The 21,374-nt window shown below is 42.5% G+C and overlaps 1 protein-coding gene across 3 annotated transcripts in view; it reads left to right on the top strand.

Annotated features, from left to right (window-relative positions):
- The first annotated feature begins 459 nt into the window (after nt 1-459).
- PI4K2A (phosphatidylinositol 4-kinase type 2 alpha) overlaps nt 460-21,374 on the top strand; it is a 31,869-nt gene continuing 10,954 nt past the window's right edge. Inside the window, exons 1-6 of one of the 3 annotated variants that reach the window (XM_036265447.1) lie at nt 466-908; nt 8,876-9,076; nt 14,905-15,036; nt 15,687-15,840; nt 20,372-20,433; nt 21,083-21,151. In XM_036265447.1, the coding sequence (XP_036121340.1) occupies nt 489-908; nt 8,876-9,076; nt 14,905-15,036; nt 15,687-15,840; nt 20,372-20,433; nt 21,083-21,151 (1,038 nt within the window). In that variant the 5' untranslated portion in view covers nt 466-488. Of the gene's footprint in view, nt 909-8,875; nt 9,077-14,904; nt 15,037-15,686; nt 15,841-20,371; nt 20,434-21,082; nt 21,152-21,374 lie in introns of all 3 variants that reach the window. The other 2 variants (XM_036265448.1, XM_036265449.1) reach the window with 2 other exon arrangements.

Genomic DNA, 21,374 nt, shown 5'->3' with positions numbered 1-21,374 from the left:
TCCACCACCTAGAACATAGTAGGCGCTCAATAAATATTTAATGACTGAGTGCGTGATTGAATGAATGTAGATACAAAGATTACAATTCTCCAGTCTTAAAGTCGGTTCTTAAAGTAAGCACTCAATAATCACTGACTGATTAGGTAGGCCACTTTATTAGAAACTCCCAAAGATGAGCCAACAATTGAAAGCTAAGAGCAGAGGGCGTGTCTGACCCGTTTGGCTCCTGGAACATGCGCAGTCCTCACAGAAGGTGACGAGCTAAAAATGCGGAGCGCGATTGCGTAGGTGCTGATTCTGATTGGCTACCATTCCGCGCGAGGGGTCGTGCCTACTCGTCGCCAAGTAAACAGGGAAGGTAGGGGGCGGGGCCAAAGAGGCACTACGACCTGGTTGGCCAGGCAGGGCTTGGAGGTGTTGCGGATTGGTCCCGGCCGGGAGTTCAGCTGTGTGGGACGCGCCGGGTCCCGGAGCCGGTGGCCTAAGGGATGGACGAGACTAGCCCACTAGTGTCCCCCGAGCGGGCCCATCCCCCGGACTACACTTCTCCATTCGGCGTGGGTGTTCACTTTCCTCAGGTGCCGGGGGGCGCCCTTCGAGTGGCGGCGGCGGCGGCGGCCGGCCCGCCTCCCACCCCACCAGCCTCGCCAGGCCAGGACCGGGAGCGGCAGCCACTGCTGGATCGGGCCCGGGCGGCCCAGGGTCAAACCCAGACCGTGGCGTCTCAGACCCAAGCCCTGGCCGTGACATCTTCGCACTTCCCGCAGCGCGATCAGAACGAGTTCCCGGAGGACCCGGAGTTCGAGGCGGTGGTGAGACGGGCCGAGAAGGCCATCGAGCTCAACATCTTCCCGGAGCGCATCTACCAAGGCTCCAGCGGAAGCTACTTCGTCAAGGACCCTCAAGGGGTGAGAGCGGGGTGGGGACCGAGGCCATCAGCTGCGGGAACGGTGGGCCTGTCCAGGGGAGTTTGGGGCTTCACACAGCCTCAGGGAGAGGGGGGAGGGGAGCTGAAAGAAAGGCTGCAGAAGGGAGAAACTTTACAGTGCGGAGCCCCTTGGCAGGATTTTGTAATGCCACGGAGGACTGGAGATGGAGCAGCTCTGCGAAATGAAGAAATAAATCAAAACCTATTTAGTGGGGGAGGAGTGAGCAAAAAATGAAAAGAGGAAATTGGCCAGATACAGGCGAGGGACCCAGCGGTGTGGTGGGGCAATCTGCTGCTTCTGGACAGAGACGCGCGCGGAGATGCTGCTTTCTAGTAGGTTCCCTAAACTACAGAGACTACTGTTCCGCCATTACTCTACAGATACACAGATTTGAGGTTTGGGCCCGTGTTTCTCTCTTTTTGGACCAAACCAGTGTTGTTGATGTTAATTGAGGAGGATGTGTAACCCATTAGGGACTGTTGAGGGTTCAGTTCCAGCTTTCTGTGCTGTGGGGATGACTCCTGACACCTACCCAGGTCTTACTGGCAGGCAGTGGTGGTAGAGTGGGTGGAATCACCAGTTTTCATCTTGATTATTGCTCACTCTTTTGGGAAATTGTTCAGTTTTTCTTTTTTATGGTTCCTCAATATTAGTATGGAGTTTTAGAATCATGGGACTGTCAGCTGCCTTTTTACTTTCATTTCTCTCCCAGGACTATCATAGTTTGCTTTTCAGCTAAGACAGTGTGTTTGCTGACCTTTATTTTGTCCCTTGCATTTGTATAAATGGGGTGGGAATGGGATGGGGCATTGATTGATCAAGGCAGGGCACATCAATTGGTCGCTTCCCACACGACCCCTGCCAGGGCTGGGGACTGAACTGCAATTGAAATACATACCCTTGACCAGAATCGAACCCAAGACTCTGGTCCGCTCAAACTGCTGAGCCAAACCGGCCAGGGCCCCCTTTTTTTTTCTTTAATATAAGAAAAACATTTGATTTTCTAGGTTACTGGAGCCCCTAAACATATGAGAGCCAAAGGCAGGCAGGCAATTAAGGTTTATATGCCATCCTTAGCTAAGGGATATGGCCATCAAAGGGGAGGAGGGCAATTCACCAGGAAGTTAAGAAGAGCAGGTGTTTGGTAAACAGATGTTTTACCTGCCATGTAGGTAAGTCTTTCAGATTAAAAAAAAAAAAAAGCCCTCTCTGGCCCTGGCTGGTTTGGCTCAGCGGTTAGAGCGTTGACCTGCAGTCCAGAGAGACATGGGTTCGGTTCCTGCTAAGGGCACATACCTCAGTTGCAGTTTGCCCCGGCCCTGGTTGGGTCATGCGAGTGGCAACCGCTGGATGTGTCCCTTTCACGTCAATGTTTCTCTCTCTCTCTCTTCCTCCCACTCTATCTGAACCAAAAATGGAAGGGTGTCCTCAGGTGAGGATAAAAAAAAAAGCCCTCTCTGGTAATAGCTCTCCTTCTAGGCTAGGCCCCCTATCTAAGTTCTTTAGGGCAGTTAAGGGAGAGGTAAAAGTTTTTCCTGAGTCTGCTCGGTCTTGATTGCCTTCAGCTCAATACATATGGGAAAGTGGCACATTTTGGGGTAGCATAATCTGCTATCTTTTAGTCCTGCCTTTGAAACTTCCCCATGAAGTCCAGCTCAAGAAGTTAGGTTGGTAGATTGTGCTATCTTCTTGAATCAGTCTCTTAGACTTGAGAATATGTCAGTTTAATAAAATAGTTGTCTCATTTCAGGAGGCAGTGATACAGGTGGACTCGCAAAACTAGGCCTTTAATTATACAAACGGTCATTTAATAAAAGGCAGTTCTATGGAAACAAAAGACAAACACAGGTTAATGATTGAAATAGACTGTAATCCCAGTTTCTGAGTTCTGAAGGCAGCCAGCCGAGATTTCTAGATGTCCAGCTTAAAGTAGCTGGAGTGAGGGCAGGCAGTGGTAATCGGATAGACTTTCCTGGTTTGCAGTTTGAATGTCTGGTGATCTTTCAAAGTACCTACCTTTATTCTTTTGAGAACTGTAGAAGTGTCACTGGAATATCATGGGTCAAAAAATATCAAATCTTGTCTGCCAGAATTCTCAGATGGGCCATAATGGTTTATTGGAAAAATATGTGTTATTGTTACAGTTATTGGAATGATGGGTGTTAAGGCTCCCTCAAATTTTCCCTGCATCTCTCCTGTGTGAACTCTTATAAATGGGTGATGTGCCATTTTGATAGGAGTGCTGGGTGGCCAAGATGGGCTGTGACTTGTAGCTCTTGGTTAGGTTCACTGAATGATCTAGTTATTCTCCCAGATGTTGTCATCCCTGAATTATCAAGAACCAGAGTCCTGGCCGGTTTAGCTCAGTGGTTAGAGAGTCAGCTAAGGATTGAAGGGTCTTGGGTTTGATTCCTGGTCAAGGGCAGTACCTGGGTTGCAGGTTTGATCCTCGTCCCCAGTCAGGGTCGGGGTTGGGGTTGGGGTCACGCAGAAGGCAACCAATCCATGTGTCTCAGTGGCTGTTCCTCTTGCCCCGCCCCCTCGCCCTCTCCCCTGTCCACTCTATCTATCTAAAGATCAATGGAAAAATATCCTTGGGTGAGGATTAACAACAATAACAAAAAGAACCAGAGAACAAGTCTGCTATCAACTTAGTTAACATAAATTGGGGAAAGCTTTGAGAGTAACAGGTCTTTCCAAGTCCCTCAAATAAGGGAGCAGTGAGTTAAATGGAAAGCTCAAAGGTAAACCATCACTTCTAGAAGAAAAGAAAGCTAGGTGTTCTGAGGTCTAAATGTTGACAAGATGCTTTCATCTTTTTTATTGGTGAACTAGAATGACACCTAAGATATGAGTGGTTTTTATTTTAGCTTGTTGGACTGATTATCTTTGCTAGGTACAGGAGCCAGAGGGAGGTTTTTGTATTTCTGTCATCACACTGTTACAGCTCTGTTGGAAGTATGTCAGATCAGCTGAGAAATGATCAGGTGCTTTGACAGGTGGGAGTAATGTGATCTCTTAATTCTACCTGGCAGGTAAAGTACTTCTACCTCAGTATATAGGCCACAGAGAATGACAGACTATGGGTGTGTTTCTTGGTGATTTGCAGGATCCCAGTCTCTATAATTTTCTGCGCACTGTCCTTTCTTAGAGAGGATGTTGAAACACATATGTCCTGACAAAAGTTATTAATGTAACCATCCTTCTCCCACTGAGGAGAATGTGGTTGAGGGCAGAGGACCACTTCCTAAATCCTGTGGTATATCAGACTGGCTCACAGACTCAATGTAGTTGATCTTGTCATCTTTTGCCCTATTCCAAATGTATTTATTTTACTTGACAGGTACTTAGATAGCACTTATTATATGCCAGGTACTGTTTTGAATGATTTACAAGTAACAACTCACTTTGTTCTCATAACACCCTTAGAGGTAGGTACTATTCTTTTACACACAGATGATGATACCAAGGCACACAGTATAAGTAATTGGCCAGGTTTCATAGCTAGCTAGTAAGTGGGAGGCAGGATACAGACCCAGGTGACTGGCTGCAGTTCATGCTCCTAAACACCACGCTCTGCTGCCTCAGAGTTAGTCATCTGAATTTCTGATTTTTCAGCTACCATTTTGGCCAGGATTAAATTTGACTGTGTGGCAGAAAATTTTAAATAATAATGACTCAAATTAAAGTACATTTAACTCTCATAAAAGAAGTCTATAGGCCACTCAGGGCTGGCATGGCATTTCACCTTATTAGGGATGCACATTCCTTCCATCCATCTGATCAGCCATCCTTAGCATGTGACTTTCACTTCATGATCCAAGATGGCTACTCAGACTGCAAACATCTTACCTGCTTTTCAGACAGCTGGAAGAAGAAAAATGAGAGGGAGTATATGCCCATTCCCTTTAAGGCATTTCCTAGAAGTTGCCTCAGACTGTTCTTGTTATATCCCATTGTCCAGGACTTAGCTGCAGTAGTGTCTGGGTACTATAGTCTATTTTGCCTAGCTAAAAGTCCTGTGTCCAAGGAAAAAGGGGGAACAGAGATTGGGGGAACAGTAGTTTATGTGAGTTATATTTGGAGCTAGACAGGCCAAAAGCTTTTTTGAAGATAAGAGCCCTGACTCTGTTTCTCAACTTGGGATGGTTTCTCCCTCAGGGTGAGCAAGTTGGGACCTGGAACAGTAAGATGGAAAATGCTAGATCAGAAGTCATGGTAGAGAGTACTCCTATTACCCTCCTCACTTACATCCTTGCACTTCAGGTCTCATACTCATTCACCTACAAAAGTATTTTTTGAGCATTTTCTGTTTTGTGAGGCTAGTAATACTAGATGTTCATGTTGCAAAGAATCATAGAATAGCATGTGATTCTCTAGTTTTTTGAGCAGATTAAATGAGATATCACACCTAAAGCCCCTGGCATGATTTCTGCTTAGTCAGAGTGTTTTGTTTTTAAATTATATGCCCATTGACCTCTGGATTAGGCTTTCTTGGATATATTAGCATCGAGTAAGGTAAAAGTCATATCATTTTGAAAAGATGCTTTCATGACCATTTAGAATTCACTAGATAGATAATCCTAACTGGTATTTGCTTCAAAATTTCACATGTTCTAGGAATTTGGCCTTATATCATAATTTTCAACCTTTAAAAACTACTTGTTCTGCCCTGGCTGGTTAGAGCATCAGCCCGTGGACTAATGAGCCATGGGTTCAATTCCAGCCAAGGTCACACACCTTGGTTACGGGAGGCAACCAGTTGATGTATCCCTCTCACGTCGATGTTTCTCTCTCTCCCTCTCTCTCCCTCCCACTGTGTCTGAAGATAAATAGAAAAATATCCTCAGGTGAGGATTAAAAAATAATAATAATAATAAAATACTTTATCCACCAAGAGTTTGTCATGATATCAGTATAGTATTTTTTTTCTATTTTTCAAATATAAAAACGTATGTTATACTATTGAATGTACATCTTCAAGAAATTCTGATGTCCTTACATTTGGTTGAGAACCACACTGAAAGCCAAATAAAGAATAAAGGTCTCAGATAGAATCTGTTTTTTTTTTCTTCCTTTACTAAATAAAATGCTAAGAAGCAGTCAAATTTGATTATGAAATATAAATGTAGTGCTTGAGATTGTAAGTATCACCTACCATCTGTTAATAGGGAGCTGTCCCAGACCACAAGTTCTGATGGATGAGGTAGGTGGGGTCGAAGGCAATGGATTAGAAAATAAATACAGGCTAAATCTCTTCACTATATTCTATTTGGATCCCATCTTTCAGGGTCTCGTGTATTTGAAGTAACCCCTCCCTCTCTTTTGTAACAGTTAACATGTAACTAAAGCTTCTCTACCTAAATAGTTAAGCTGGGGAGTGCTGTTTCTTTCCAAACTCTAATACAAAATACAGAAGTTCTTACAGTGTGATCAAGGACCCCTGGGAGTCCCTTTTGGGGACCACAGGTCAAAACTATTTTCACAATAATTTTAAGACTTTGCCTTTTTCACTCTAATTCCCCCATGAGTGTACAGTGGGGAGTTTTCCAGAGACTACATGACATATGATATTGAAACATTTAATATTAAGGAAGATGTGAGAATCCAGTTGTTTTTTTAATAAGCCAAATATTAGAGAGATCGGCAAAAATATAAAACATTGCCATCTTATCACTAAAAATTGTTTTTAAAAATACAGTTATTTTTTATAAAACATGTCACTCATGTTAATATAGTGGGTTTATTTTTATTAAATGAATTCATAAATAGTTTTAACATTTCAGTCTTAATTTCTACTACTGCAAATAATAGGTTTTACTCATATAAACAAAAGCTTTTAAGGATCCTTAATAAGTTTTAAGCGTTTGATTTTTTTTCTTTATTGATATCAGAGAGAGAGAGAAAGGGAGAGAGGGAGGGAGAGAGAGATAGAAACATCGATGAGAGAGAACATTGATTGGCCGCCTCCCTGCATGTGGTCTCTCTGGACCACAGGCCTATGCTCTAACCCCTGAGCCAAACCAGCCAGGGTAGGAAAGTATACTTGAGTATTCAGTAACACACCTGATTATGTGAAGTGACCATTAGCTTTGGAAATTAGGCCAGGGTAGTTTTATATATATATCTAGGAAACCTGCAGAGTGCTCACACAAACTAGGCACTGAGCAGATGTTAACAGAATTGAATTAGACTGAGGCCTATACTTAGTCCTGAAAGGCACTTGTCTCCCCTTCTGTCTGAACGTACTTTGGTTCCTCCATCCTTCCCACCCTACCATTCCCTCATTTGTCCAGTGTAGACATTATTATTTATCAAACACCTTGTACTGAGATAACCATGGTTACTAATGCTTTTAGAGTTGATGAAATGCTCTGATTCTCCTTATGGGGGAAGGAAACAGAAATTTGAAAGGCTAGTCAATAAATGATGCTTGGCTGCACTTTTGGCTTTCAAGTTCTGCTTTCTTTAAGTGGAAGTATTTAAGCCTCAGGCCTGGCATTTTTCAGCCTCACTAGTAGTAGGAATGTCTTGTTCTTCCTTTTGGGGACCAGCTTGCTGAACTACACGTTGTGCTTCATTTAAACTTACTGTTGGGTTCTGGGGCATGCCTCACATTGTCCTGTGATTCACTGCCCAGATTCCAGAGAGTTAAATGGACTTATCAGTCATCCTCTGAATGGTGAGCTGTGTGGTTCAGAGCCCAGGATTCCAGGGAGCAGAGCTAGAAAGGAAGATTGCTAACTTCGGCCTCTTGCTAGCCACTTTGAATGACTGTAATTCTGACTTATGATATGAATATATGCATTTTACTTTTTCTAGTGGATAAGTAAGTTTATCTGTAAGAATAAATTGATTATTTTGGAGGAAGGAAAAGAGTTCTGTATTTTTCTAGCACTCTCAAATCCTTACCAGGCTTCTTGAAGGAACTGGCCTCATGGTTGACCAAATATTGCTGGAGACATGTGCCTAGCCAGTTCCTAATATGAGTACTTACTTCATGCAGGCAGATAGGTGTATGTTGTCTGCTGTGACCTGCCATTGAGGAAGTGATACCCACAGGAAAATGTCTTATGACCCAGACTAGCTTGAGTTGGGGTAATGGGAGAGGGAGAGTCTTATGGTAAGAAGATGAGTCACTTGGATAGCATATTTACTTCTCTTTCTTTGAAATGACCAGTTTGGGAACTGCAGGGAAAGAGAAATATGCAAAATAACCTGAGAAAGCTGACTGGCCTGGGGAAGAAATCTTCGGGAGGGAGGACCATAGTTTCTAGGTTGCCGCAGCATCCCATATTTCCAAGGACCTTTGAGGATTAAGTTACTGTCTTTTAGAGAAGATGGATTTAATCTTTGTGGCCTCTTATGTCCTGGTCTCTTGCCTATCAAAATGACTTAAGTGAACCCCATTCTAACCAGGTAACAGATTCGTTTTATTGCTATGATTTTACTTTTTTGTTGCCTTTTTATTTTGTCATTTCTAAACTTTTTATTGTAAGGTTTTATTAACACCCAGTGGGGTGGGATAGTAAGGCTGATAGAGGAAATCAAGTATTGATGAAGAAATTTTCTTAACCTCATTCCATAATACTTTACTAATTTTGCGTCAGTTGATAATTTTTTGAGTCTTTACATAATTGCTACAGAGCATTAGTGTGTATGTATGTACCTTGGAAGTTGTGGTTTGATGGTGTTACAATATGTTGTACCACATATACTAGACTTGGCACCTTCTTTTGCCACAGCCTTTTGTATCAGTGGGTCTTTTAGTGGCATACATGAGCTGGTGTCTTCCCCTAATAAGCTTGGGAGAAGCCAGTGTCTGGCTCTAAGTAGAGGCTGTTTGTCCATGCCCTCTCATTTGTTTCTATATTCCTGCTGACCTGGTCTGTGAGCTACTTTAATCAGCTTGCTTTTAACGTCCTCTTTTTCTTTTGTCTGTGTAGAAGATCATTGGTGTTTTCAAACCCAAGAATGAAGAGCCATATGGGCACCTTAATCCTAAGTGGACCAAGTGGCTGCAGAAGCTGTGCTGTCCCTGCTGCTTTGGCCGTGATTGCCTTGTCCTCAACCAGGGCTATCTCTCTGAGGCAGGGGCCAGCCTGGTGGACCAAAAATTGGAACTCAACATTGTACCCCGTACAAAGGTCAGTGACCTGTCTCCAGGGGGCCTTACTGCCTGGCCAGAGTTTTCTTGGGCCTAAGCCCTACTACACGTTAGTGAGATCATTAGGTCCAGTGAGGACGCTTTATGCTCTGAGTTTAGGGTTCTCAGCCTTTTTTTGCAGGGATGTGGGGTGTGGAGAGCTAGGTTTAAATTCATGATTTGATCATTTGATGAAAGTATACTGAGAAGGATACACATAACATTTTTGCCTACAATTTCAGGATGTTTACCAACCCTCTGATACATGTTTCTGGGCTTCCTGCATCTTTGGATCCCATATCATCTCAAGCTGGTTAAAAAAACCCAGCTACTTTTGTGGCTCATTCTCTTAGATTTCCAAGCCATTCCAGAATTTAGATGCAGTCTAGAATGGACTAGCTGATGTCAGCTAAGCACTTATGTAAGGTCTAGCTAGGAGGACTAGAATGGGCTGAGGGTTAGAGTAAAGATCTGGCCTGAACCCCTATAGGGAACTAACATGGACTTCTCCTCACTCATCTTTGTCCTGTGGAATTTGGGTACTTGTCTAAACATAACAAAACTGGTGTCCCAGGAGATAAATCCACACTTAGAATGGATTTGCGCACATATTATATGTGGTATAGACTTGGTTGAGGTTCCAGTGGAGGGTCTGGATCATATCCCCTCATCCCCAAAAAAGCTTAAATACAGAATTAATTGCATACAGTATCAGGAAATTGACTGAGACCAGGTTAAGAATTCCTGTACACATATTTGTAATTATTGTTTTGCATATAATTTCAGTAGATGATTCATAGACCAGTTGAAGTCCTTCTATTGACCCCGTAGGAACCATGACTTTAGATTAAAAACCTCTGCTTGAATTTTTCTTTCTTTCTTTCTTTCTTTCTTTCTTTCTTTCTTTCTTTCTTTCTTTCTTTCTTTCTTTCTTTCTTTTCTTTCCTTTATTGATTTTAGAGAGAAAGGAAGGGAGAGGGAGAGAGAGAGAAACATCAATGAGCCCTGGCTGGTTTGGCTCAGTGGTTAAAACGTTGGCCCATGGACCAGAGAGTCCCAGGTTCAGTTCCCACTAAGGGCATGTACCTCGGTTGCAGTTTGTCCCTGGCCCTGCTTGGAGTCGTGTGGGTGGCAACCACTCGATTGTGTGTCTCTCACATCGATGTTTCTCTCTCTCTCTTCTTCCCCCTTTCCCTCCTGCTCTATCTGAAGATAAATGCAAAAATATCCTCGAGTGAGGATTAAAAAAAAAAAGAAACATCAATGAGAGAGAACATCAATTGGCCGCCTCCTGCATGGCCCCCACTGGGGATCAGGCCCACAACCTGGGCATGTGCCCTGACCAGGAATCAAACCAGCAACCTCTTTGTGCACAGGTCGATGCTCAACCACTGAGGCACACCAGCCGGGCCCTGCTTGAAGTTTTCTTCACAGGCTTAGTTAGCTGAGTCTGGGCAGAGAGACTGATCAGAAGACAGGAGCTTCCCTTCAAACCTGTTTTTCTGTTTTCCCAGGGTATTTTATTTTATTTTAGAGAGGAAGGAAGCAGGAGAGAGAGAGAGAGAGAGAGAGAGAGAGAGAGAGAGAGAGATCAATGTGAGAGAGATACAATGATCAGTTGCCTCCCTTATGCACCCTGACTGGGGATCAAACCCGAAACATAGGTGTATGTGCCCTGACCTGGAATCGAACTGTGACCTCATGACCTTCCAGTGTACAGGACAATGCTCCAACCAAATGATCCACACTGGCAGGGCTTCCCAGGGTATTTGAGAAGAAAAAGTGTTTGTTGTTGATGTTTAACTGTGTCTGCTCATTTGCCACCAAACTCCAAACAATAAGCCAACTAGTTTATTAGTCTAGAAGTCAGGGACTGTTTCATGAAATATTCTTCTCCCATTCTCAGCCCCTCGCAAAGTACTATACTTATAGTAAGCATTCTGTAAGGATCAGCTGAGTCCGTGAATGAATGAGTATCGAATGAATGAGTTACTTTTCCACTGATTTTAGATAGAGTGGAAGGGAGGAAGGGAGAGAGGAACAGCAACGTGAGAGAGAGACATATACCAGAAAGAGAAACAATACCAGAGATCTCCCAACCTCAGGTCTAGGAGAGAATGTGTTTTTGTTATTGTTAATCTTTACTCAAGGATATTTTTCCATTGATTTTTTTTTTTTTTTATCCTCACCCGAGGACATTTTTCCATTTTTTGTTCAGATAGAGTGGGAGGGAGAGAGAGGAAGAGAGAGAGAGAGAAACATCGATGTGAAGGGACACATCGAGTGGCTGCCACCCGCACGACCAACCAGGGCCGGGGACAAACTGCAACCGAGGTACGTGCCCTTAGCGGGAACCGAACCCGGGTCTCTCTGTACCGCAGGCTGATGCTCCAACCGCTGAGCCAAACCGGCCAGGGCTTTCCATTGATTTTTAGACAGAGTGGAAGAGGGGGAGAGAGAGAGAGAGAGAAACATCTATGTGAGAGAAACACATCAATTAGTCACCTCCTTAATGACCCCAACTGGGGCTGGGGATTAAACCGGCAATGTAGGAATCGTACCCATGACCCTTTGGTCCTCAGGCTGGTGCTCTAGCTGCTGAGCCAAACCAGCCTAGGCTAGGAGAGAATGTTTGATTGCAGTTCCGGGTTTGTAACTCCCATTTGACATCTAATTCACTGCCTGGCCTTGCACAGCTCATTCCTTCCCTTCATGCTTCAGTCCTGTCTGTGTACATATAGTTAAACAGCACACTCTGAGCATCTTATATAATAATTAATGCTCCTGTAATCTCTTGCCTAACCTGTAATCCTACTAGGCTTCTCCTAAACGTTAGAAACTCTTTTAAATACTCCTTGCTCATCACTCTGTAATTTTCTTTTTTCACTTGGTAAATAGCAGAGCACCCTCGGCCCTGTGCCTACCTGCTTTGCCTGTACTTCTGGAGTGCAGTACCTAAGAATCAGAGGGCTTAAGTTTGGATTCTGGCTTTGCAGCTTTAAAAAATTTTTTTGCTAATCCTCACCCGAGGTTACTTTTCCACTGATTTTAGATAGAGTGGAAGGGAGGAAGGGAGAGAGGAACAGCAACGTGAGAGAGACACATTGATTGGCTGCCTCCCACACGACCCCAACCAGGGCCCAGGATTGAACCCGCAACCCAGGTATGTGCCCTTGACTGGGAATCGAACCCTTGACCCTTCAGTCTTTGGACCTATGCTCTAACTGCTGAGCTAAACTGGCCAGGGCACTTTGCAGCTTTTCAGTGGGTGACCCTTGGGCAAGTACCTTAGGGCCCTCCTCCCCCACACTCAGTGTCCTCATACAAACAAAGAGATATAAATGGTTACTACTTTATAGGGTGGCTATTAAGATTATACAAGATAATTTATGTAAAACACATAGCCCAGTGCGTAGTGCAATATAAACACTCTGTAAATCTTAGCCTCTGGTATTTTTTTTTTTTTTTTATCCTCACCTGAGGACACTTTTCCATTTTTTGTTCAGATAGAGCAGGAGAGAGACAGAGAGAGAAACATCGACGTGAAAGGGACACATCAAGTGGCTGCCACCCGCACGACCCAACCAGGGCCGGGGACAAACTGCAACCAAGGTACATGCCCTTAGCAGGAACCGAACCCAGGTCTCTCTGGACCGAAGACCGATGCTCTAACTGCTGAGCTGAACTGGCCAGGACAGCCTCTGGTATTTTTATTCTAATCATTAATGTCACTCCCCCCCATACACACACAATCTCTTTCTTTCCCATCTCTGATCTTCCTCTTTTCCTGTTAGAGAACCTTAATGAAGCCTGAGGAAGTTTTGCATCAAAAAGTCAGCAACGCCCTGGCCAGTTTGGCTCAGCGGTTAGAGTGTTGACCCATGGACCAAAGAGGCCTGGGATGGGTTCCCGCTAGGGGCACATACCTTGGTTGTGTTTTGTCCCCGGCCCCAGTTAGGGTCATGTGGGTGGCAACCACTCAATGTGTCTCTCTCACATCAATGTTTCTCTCTTTCTCTTCCTCCCTCTCTTCCTCCTGCTTTTTCTGAAGATCAATCAAAAAACAAAGTCAGCAACAGCAAAAATACTTGTTTTCTATGAGACTGAGATGAGACAGAACTTTGCAAGCTTAACAAACAGCTGCTTGAGAGTAGTAAGAGAAAGCCTCTCCTGCCCCCACCTCCACCCTGTGATAGGATTCTATCTAGCTGATCAGAGCATCTGTCACTAAGGAAATGGGGCTCACGTTGCAATGGAGCCTCAAATAGTAAGGCTCTAATTCTCACTCGGTAGCTATCTCTGCTCTCTGTTTCTGTAAGGTTTCAGATTATGATAGTTTCATTAGTCATAGGAAAAGGGGGCGGTTACAAAGAGTGATCACAAATCTGGTGTGGGCAAAGTTGATTTATAGCCTGAGAGAGCCAGGGTTTCACCATGGAAACTGGTAAGATAGGATAGTCCTAGGAAAGCCCCTTTTTCCCCTTTATTCTTGTGCCCGAGTTTCCTGATTTGTAAGGCAAAGAGTGTCATCCTACAATACCTTGCACAAACATTTTAGGTACTCCTTTAACACTGGTTGAGCATGTTAAAGATGGGAGGGAGGGAGTTATTTTGCTCCTTTCTGTCTCTATCACTTATGGGTAAAATAATTAGTTATTTGTAATGAATTTTGCAAGGCTTAGGAAAAGAATTTTCTTATAAATTTGATTTTATGCATTTATATGCAAAAATTCACTTGTTGCTATCTCTGAAGGAAGCCTGTAACTCATTCATTCATTCACTTAATATTTTTGAGCATGTGCCAGGCACTTTGTTAGGTACTGGAATGCTAATGTGAATAAAATATTCTCTTCCTCCCCAACTTCATTAGTCTTAAGAAAGATGTTAGATATATACATGGATGATCATAAGACAATGTGATGTGATAATAGGTATACATATGCATTATGGATTATAGTGATATCACAATTTGACAATCAAGTGTAATATTGAGGCCCCATTAGAATTTTTTGAAGAGGCAGTGCATGCATCTAGTGCTGAAATCAGAAGACACTGAAGAGTAAACAGAGAAGAGTGATTTAGCTTCTCTCCCACCCCTGTCTTCCAGCCACTCAAGTTTCCTTCCTCAGAGACAGCTGCTGCTACTAGTTTCTTGTATAATATTCCAGATATAGTCTGTATAAATATGCATATAAATAACAATTCACCAAAAATTAAAACCGACTTTAATGTTTATTTTTTGAATGTGAATAATTGCACATCATACAAAATTCAAAAGGAAATACAAAGGTATAGAATAAATTGCAATTTATTTTTATTTGGAGAGAAAACAGGCATTGGGCAACCAGGAAATAGCTGTATTAGTTAGTGTAATTCATGTCAGCTGCTGTAACAACCCCTGAATCACAGTGGTTTAACATAATATGAGTTTATTTCTTGCTCACATCATAGACGCATGTCAGTTAAGCAGCTCTCTTAGATCCCATGTCATTCCATGTAGTGACAAGGAGTCTAGGGTCCTTCTGTGATGTGGCTCTGCCTTTTTAGGGCCCTTCATTTATAGCTGCAGAGATTGGGGAATATGATAAAAATCATGGGAGATTTTAGGGGCCAGACCTGGAAGTGGTGTACATACATCACTTTGTCAACATCCCATTGGCCCAGACTAGTCATATACTCGTTATCTTAGCTGCTAGGAACACTGAGAAATGTATTTTTTCTGTATGCCCTAAGGGAGGAACAGTATTGGTGAGCATCAAGTTACTCTCATAGTGGAATAGTTCCCTAAACTTGACTCTAACCTAGGTATCTCTTCTCTTTCCACTGTAGGTAGTATACTTGGCCAGTGAAACCTTCAACTATAATGCCATTGACCGAGTGAAGTCCAGGGGCAAGCGGCTTGCACTAGAGAAAGTGCCAAAAGTTGGGCAGCGATTTAACCGCATTGGGCTACCGCCAAAGGTATAGACTACACTTATGTGACTTTTTAAAGGTGATGATTTATAGTGGCATAGCCGTCCGCATAATGAAGAAAGGTGCCTAGAGACTCACACATGGGCATGTGAATAACCTCCCCTGAGGCTCGTGTCTTCATCTTTTTTTTTTTAATCCTCACCCGAGGACATTTTTTCGTTTTTTGTTCAGATAGAGCAGGAGGGAGAGAGAGGAAGAGAGAGAGAGAAACATCGACGTGAAAGGTACACATCGAGTGGCTGCCACCCGAACGACCCAACCAGGGCCGGTGACAAACTGCAACTGAGGTACGTACTCTTAGCGGGAACCGAACCCAGCTGTCTCTGGACCATAGGCCGATGCTCTGACCGCTGAGCCAAACCGGCCAGGGCTCGTCATTTCTGTTAAGGACCTATGACCATAACCTTCTCACTCTACTCCTCTTAACCATTTGGATGGGCAAACACCATCACAACCCTTTTCTCAAACACCGTCACAACCCTTTTCTCCTGTACTTGCAAGGAGGTGAATAAGTAAACTTGAAAATGTTTTCCTCTTCTGATATAAAAACCAAAAGACCTTAGTGGGTTTCTGGCTTACTCTTGGGCTTTGAACTTGGACTGTAGGGAAATAACTGTCTTCCTCTTTCTTGGTTGCAGATTGGTTCATTCCAGATCTTTGTTGAAGGCTATAAAGATGCAGACTACTGGCTCCGGCGTTTTGAAGCAGAACCTCTCCCTGAAAACACTAATCGGCAATTACTGCTGCAGTTTGAACGGTTGGTGGTGCTGGATTACATCATCCGCAACACTGGTGAGCAGCTGTAGTGGTCCTTTGCCCTGTGCCAGACTGGAGGCACAGGGGGAGGCCTGGAGCCTGGCAGGGCTTGGTATCAGAGGGCCTTATCAGGATGAGTTATTTTCTAAGTCAAACGGGTTATGCTCATCTGGGGAGGGTCTCATAACATAATTTTCTAAGACAAGCATTGCCCAGACATCTTATGGGCAGTTATCAGAGGTGGTGAGGCCTGGAGCCAGTATTTATGTTTTGTCTTAGCCTCTTTCCTGGTCTCAGAAGAGTGTGAAGAATCCTATCCTTGGTCTCTAGTCATTCTTTTTTTAATATTGATTTTTTTTTTTTTTTGAGAGAGAGAGAGAGAGAGAGAGAGAGAGAGAGAGGAAGGGAGAGGGGCATCAATGTGAGAGCAAAACATCAATTGGTTGCCTCCTGCACGCCCCCTACCAGGGATTGAGCCTGCAACTCGGGCATGTACCCTGACCAGGAATTGAACTGGCAACCCTTTGGTGCACAGGATGACACCCAACCAACTGAGCCACATTGACTAGGGCCCTCAGTATTCTTTTTTTTTTTTATCCTCACCTGAGGACATTTTTTGATATTTTGTTCAGATAGAGTGGGAGGGAGGGAGGGAGGGAGAGAGAGAAACATCAATGTGAAAGGGACACATTGAGTGGTTGCCACCCACACGACCCAACCAGGGCTGGGGACAAACTGCAACCGAGGTACGTGCCCTTAGCAGGAACCGAACCTGGGTCTCTCCAGACCGCAGGTTGACGCTCTAACTGCTGAGCCAAACCGGCCAGGGCCCCTCATTATTCTTGTAGCAACAATACCTATCACAGGACAGTTTTGTCTTTAAGTACCTCCTATAAGTAGATTCTTACAGTATTTGTCATTTTATGACTAGCTTATTTCATTTAGTATAATATCCTTAAGGTTCATTCATGTCGTGGCTGAGTAATAGTCCATTATATGTATATACCACATTTTGCTTCTTTGTCGGTGAACACTTGAGTTGCTTCACATTTTAGCTACTGTAAATAATGCTCCTGTGAACATGGGTGTACAAATACTGCTTTGAAACACTGCTTTCAGTTCTTTTGATTATATACCAGGAAGTAGAATTGCTGGATCATATGGTAATTTATCTTTAAATTTTGAGGAATCACCATACTGTTTTCCACAGTGGCTATACCATTTTACATGCCCATCAACAGCAGAAGAGTTCAAATTTTTCCACATCCTTGTCACCACTTGTTATTTTCTGTTTTGTAGTAGCCTCCTAATGGGTGTGGAGTTTGTATCTCATTGTAGTTTTGGCTTGCATTTCTCAAATGATTAGTTACTTTAAACATATTTTCAAGTGTTTTTTGGCCATTTGTATATCTTCTTTTGAGATGTATCTATTCAGGTTCTTTGCCCATCTTCAAATCATGTTGTTTGTTTTATTGTTGTTGAGTTGTAGGACTTCTTTTTTTTTTTTTTAATTTTTTTTCCTTGATTTTTAGAGAGAGAAGAAGGAAGAGGGTGAGAGAAAAACATCAATGAGACAGAACATTGACTGGCTGCCTTCTGCATGCCCCCCACTGGGGATTTGGCCCACAACCTGGGCATGTGCCCTGACTGGGAATCAAATCGGGACCTCTCAGTCCATGGGACAACACTCAATCCACTGAGCCATACCAGCCAGGCTGTATGTCTGTCTTTATAGTGTGTTCAGTACCATACTGTTTTGTAGTAAATTTTGAAGTCAGGAAGTATGAGTCCTCTAGCTTTATTCTTTTTCTAGATTGTTTTGGCTATTCAAGGTCTCTGGATATTCCATCTGATTTTTTGGATGAGTTATTCTGTTTCTGCAAAAAATTGTTGGGGTTTTGATAGAAATTGCATTCAATCCCTAGATTGCTTCAGATATTGTTGATATCTAAACAATATTGTCTTCCAGTCTATGAACATGGGCTATCTTTCTACTTATTTATGTCTTCTTTAGTTTCTTTCAGCAGTGTTTTGTAGTTTTTATTGTACAGGTCTTTAACCTCCTTGGTTAAGTTAATTCCTAAGTATTTTATTCTTCTTGATACTATTGTAAATGGAGTTGTTTTCTTAATTTTCTTTTTGGGTTGTTCATTGTTGGTGTATAGAAATGCAGCTGGTTAGCGTGTGTTGACTTTGTTTCCTGGTGTTTTGCTGAATTTATCAGTTCTAACAATTTTTTGTGGAATCTTTAGGTTTTCTACTACATACATGATAATATTATCTGCAAACAGATAATTTTACCTCTTGCTCTTGACTTGGATGACTTTTTATTTCTTTTTATTGCATAATTGGTCTGCTCTTCCAGTAATATGTTGAATGAAAGTTGTATAAATGAGCATCCGTATCTTGTTCTAAATCTTAGAGGGAAAGCTTTTCGTCTTTCACCATTGAGTGTGATGTTTGCTATGGGTTTTCATATATGACTTTTATTATATGAGGGAGTTTCCTTCCATTCCTACTTCGTTGAATGTTTTTATCATGAATGGATGTTGAATTTTGTTTAATGCTTTTTCTGTATCGATTGAGATCATCAATCTGTTAATGTGATGTTTACATTGATCCATTTTCATAGGTTGAACCATTCTTACATTCCAGTAATAAATATTGGTCATGGAGTATAATCCTTGCATTATGCTGCTAAATTCAGTTAGCTATTTTGTTGAGGATTTTTTAAAAATCCTTACCCGATGCCCTGGCCAGTTTGGCTCAGGGGTTAGAGTGTCCGCCTGCGGTCCGGAGAGATCCGGGTTCGGTTCCCGCTAAGGGCATGTACCTCGGTTGCAGTTTGTCCCCGGCCCTGGTTGGTCGTGTGGGTGGCAGCCACTCGATGTGTCCCTTTCACATTGATGTTTCCCTCTCTCTCTCTTCCTCTCTCTCCCTCCCACTCTGTCTGTACAAAAAATGGAAAAATGTCCTCGAATGAGGATTAAAAAAAAAAAATCCTTACCCGAGGATATATTTTTTATTGATTTGAGAGAGAGAGAGAGAGACATCGATGTGAGAGAGACACTGATTGCCTCCCACACGACCCTGACCAGGGCCAGGGACCGAACCGCAACTGAGGCATGTGCCCTTGACCATAATTGAACCTGCGACTCTTCAGTCTGTGGGCCGATGTTCTAACTGCTGAACTGAACCAGCCAGGGCTCCCTTAATCTTTATAGCTAAAAGTTTGTTGATTTTATTTATCCACTGAGACACTATTTTAATTTTAGAGCATTTAGTTAATTTATCTATAATATTTGTATAGAAATTTTTGGATTTTCATCTACCATCTTATTATTTTCTTTCTATATTTTTCTGCCTGTCTTCTTTTATTCTCCCTTTCTCTGTATAGTCCTTTTTTCCTCTCCTTTCTTTTAAACTATTTTATAATTATTTTATTTTCCCTTTCTTTTAGCTTAGAAGTTGTATATGCTTTGTCTTTTCTTTTGGTGTTACCATGTGAATCCTTGATTTTCCAAATCTAATATTAATTGCTACTTTTACTATTTTCTTGGACAGTGAAAAGATCTCAGAACCTATTAGCTCCATTTATCCATCTCCAGACTTTTATACTATTATAGTCATATATTTTAATTATATATGTATGTGTATACCCATATACATATATGTGTATGTATATAGAAACACATTTATATAAAACTTTAAAGACAATACTATTGTCATTAATAATAATTATGGAGACTTTTGAACATTCACAAATAAGCAGAATAATGAACCAGTCACGCTTGGCTGGTGTGGCTCAGTAGTTGAGCATCGACCCATACACCAAGAGGTCACTGGTTCAATTTCTGGTCAGGGCACATGCCCAGTGTGGGGCATGCAGGAAGCAGCCAGTTGATGTTTTCTCTCATCGATGTTTCTCTCTCTCCCTCTTACTTTCCCTCTCTTTAAAATCAATAAGAAAAAAAAAGTGAACCAGTCATCCCACTCTTAGCCTCTTCCCAAATCAGCAGGTGCCCTATGGGAAAAGAAGCCACACAAATGCTGGACATTCTCTCTAGATTTCCTTTCTCTCCCAAATCTTGACACTTTAACTCTTTTTTTTTTATTATTATTATTATTATTTTTTTAATCCTCATCCGAGGACATTTTTCCATTGTTTTGTACAGACAGAGTGGGAGGGAGAGGAAGAGAGAGAGAGGGAAACATCGATGTGAAAGGGACACATCGAGTGGCTGCCACCCGCACGACCAACCAGGGCCGGGGACAAACTGCAACCAAGGTACATGCCCTTAGCGGGAACCGAACCCGGGCCTCTCCGGACCGCAGGCGGACGCTCTAACCGCTGAGCCAAACCGGCCAGGGCGACACTTTAACTCTTAATGATCTTGTTAAAATTTCCAAAGCTTTCAAGAGATTTTTTTAAAGTTTATCCATATTTTATAGTTGTTCTCAGTAGAATGATTGGTCCAAGTGTCCAAAATACCTAGTCCACCATGAAAATGAAAGTTGCCCCAGTTTTTTTTGTTTGTTTTTGCTAACCTTATATTTCTGTTCACAGATCGCGGTAATGACAACTGGCTGATTAAATATGACTATCCAATGGATAGTTCTGGCTCTCGGGTAAGAGGTTCATCTATATCTTGACTCATATCCTAGAAAAAGATGAGGTGGAGTATATGCATTCAGAAGAATTAGAGGATAGCACATGCATTTAAAGTTGATAGGTAATGTTTGATAGAGTTTTCCTCTATCTAAAAAAAATGTTTTTTTCTTCATTGATTTTTTTTTTTAAGGGAGAGGGAGAGAGAAAGAGAAACATTGATGAGAGAGAACATCGATTGGCTGCCTTTTGCATGCTCCCCACTGGGGATCAGGCCCACAACCTGGGCATGTGCCCTGACTGGGAATCAGACTGGTGACCGCTTGGTGCATGGGTCAACACTCAACCACTAAGCCACACTGGCTGGGCTCCTCTATTTGTTTTTAAGGAATATGCTACTAAATGATGTTAATGGGAATAGAATAAAGAGAAGTTCAGATAAATTTGGGACATGCTTTATGTCTTTCTTAGAGATTCACATTGCACAGTAGCATAGTAAAGGTCTGAGAAGTTGTACATTAAATGAACCTGTCTTTTGATTGGCCCAGTGATTTCTAAACTTTTTTGACCATGGAACACTTTTTTCACAACAGACCACAATTCCAAAGAACATCAGTTTAGAGAAAGCTGCTTCTTGCAGCTTTCTTGACTCTCCCATTCTTTCCCCAGTGCATCAAAGTTCTCTATCCTGCTTATTTTATAAAAGGCATGAAAAGGCATGAAGAAAGAGAGAATGAGGTTGGTTTTTATTTCTCGTAATGGTTTTTTTCCTCCTAGCTTTTTTGAGATATAATAACAGATAGCCTTTCCCCATTATGTTGGATAAAACTCAGAATTCCATACTTTGAATAAGGTATCCCAGGGAATTCTGATGCAGGTGTTCTGGACCCACATTCCCTGTTCCTGTGGTGGTACCTGTGAACCTGAAGCATGGAGCCAAGTGGACAGTCATGAGTCTACA

This window comes from Molossus molossus, unplaced genomic scaffold (assembly GCF_014108415.1).
Source record: "Molossus molossus isolate mMolMol1 unplaced genomic scaffold, mMolMol1.p scaffold_m16_p_17, whole genome shotgun sequence".
Classification (NCBI taxonomy): domain Eukaryota; kingdom Metazoa; phylum Chordata; class Mammalia; order Chiroptera; family Molossidae; genus Molossus; species Molossus molossus.
This window is presented reverse-complemented; position numbering and strand designations above follow the sequence as displayed.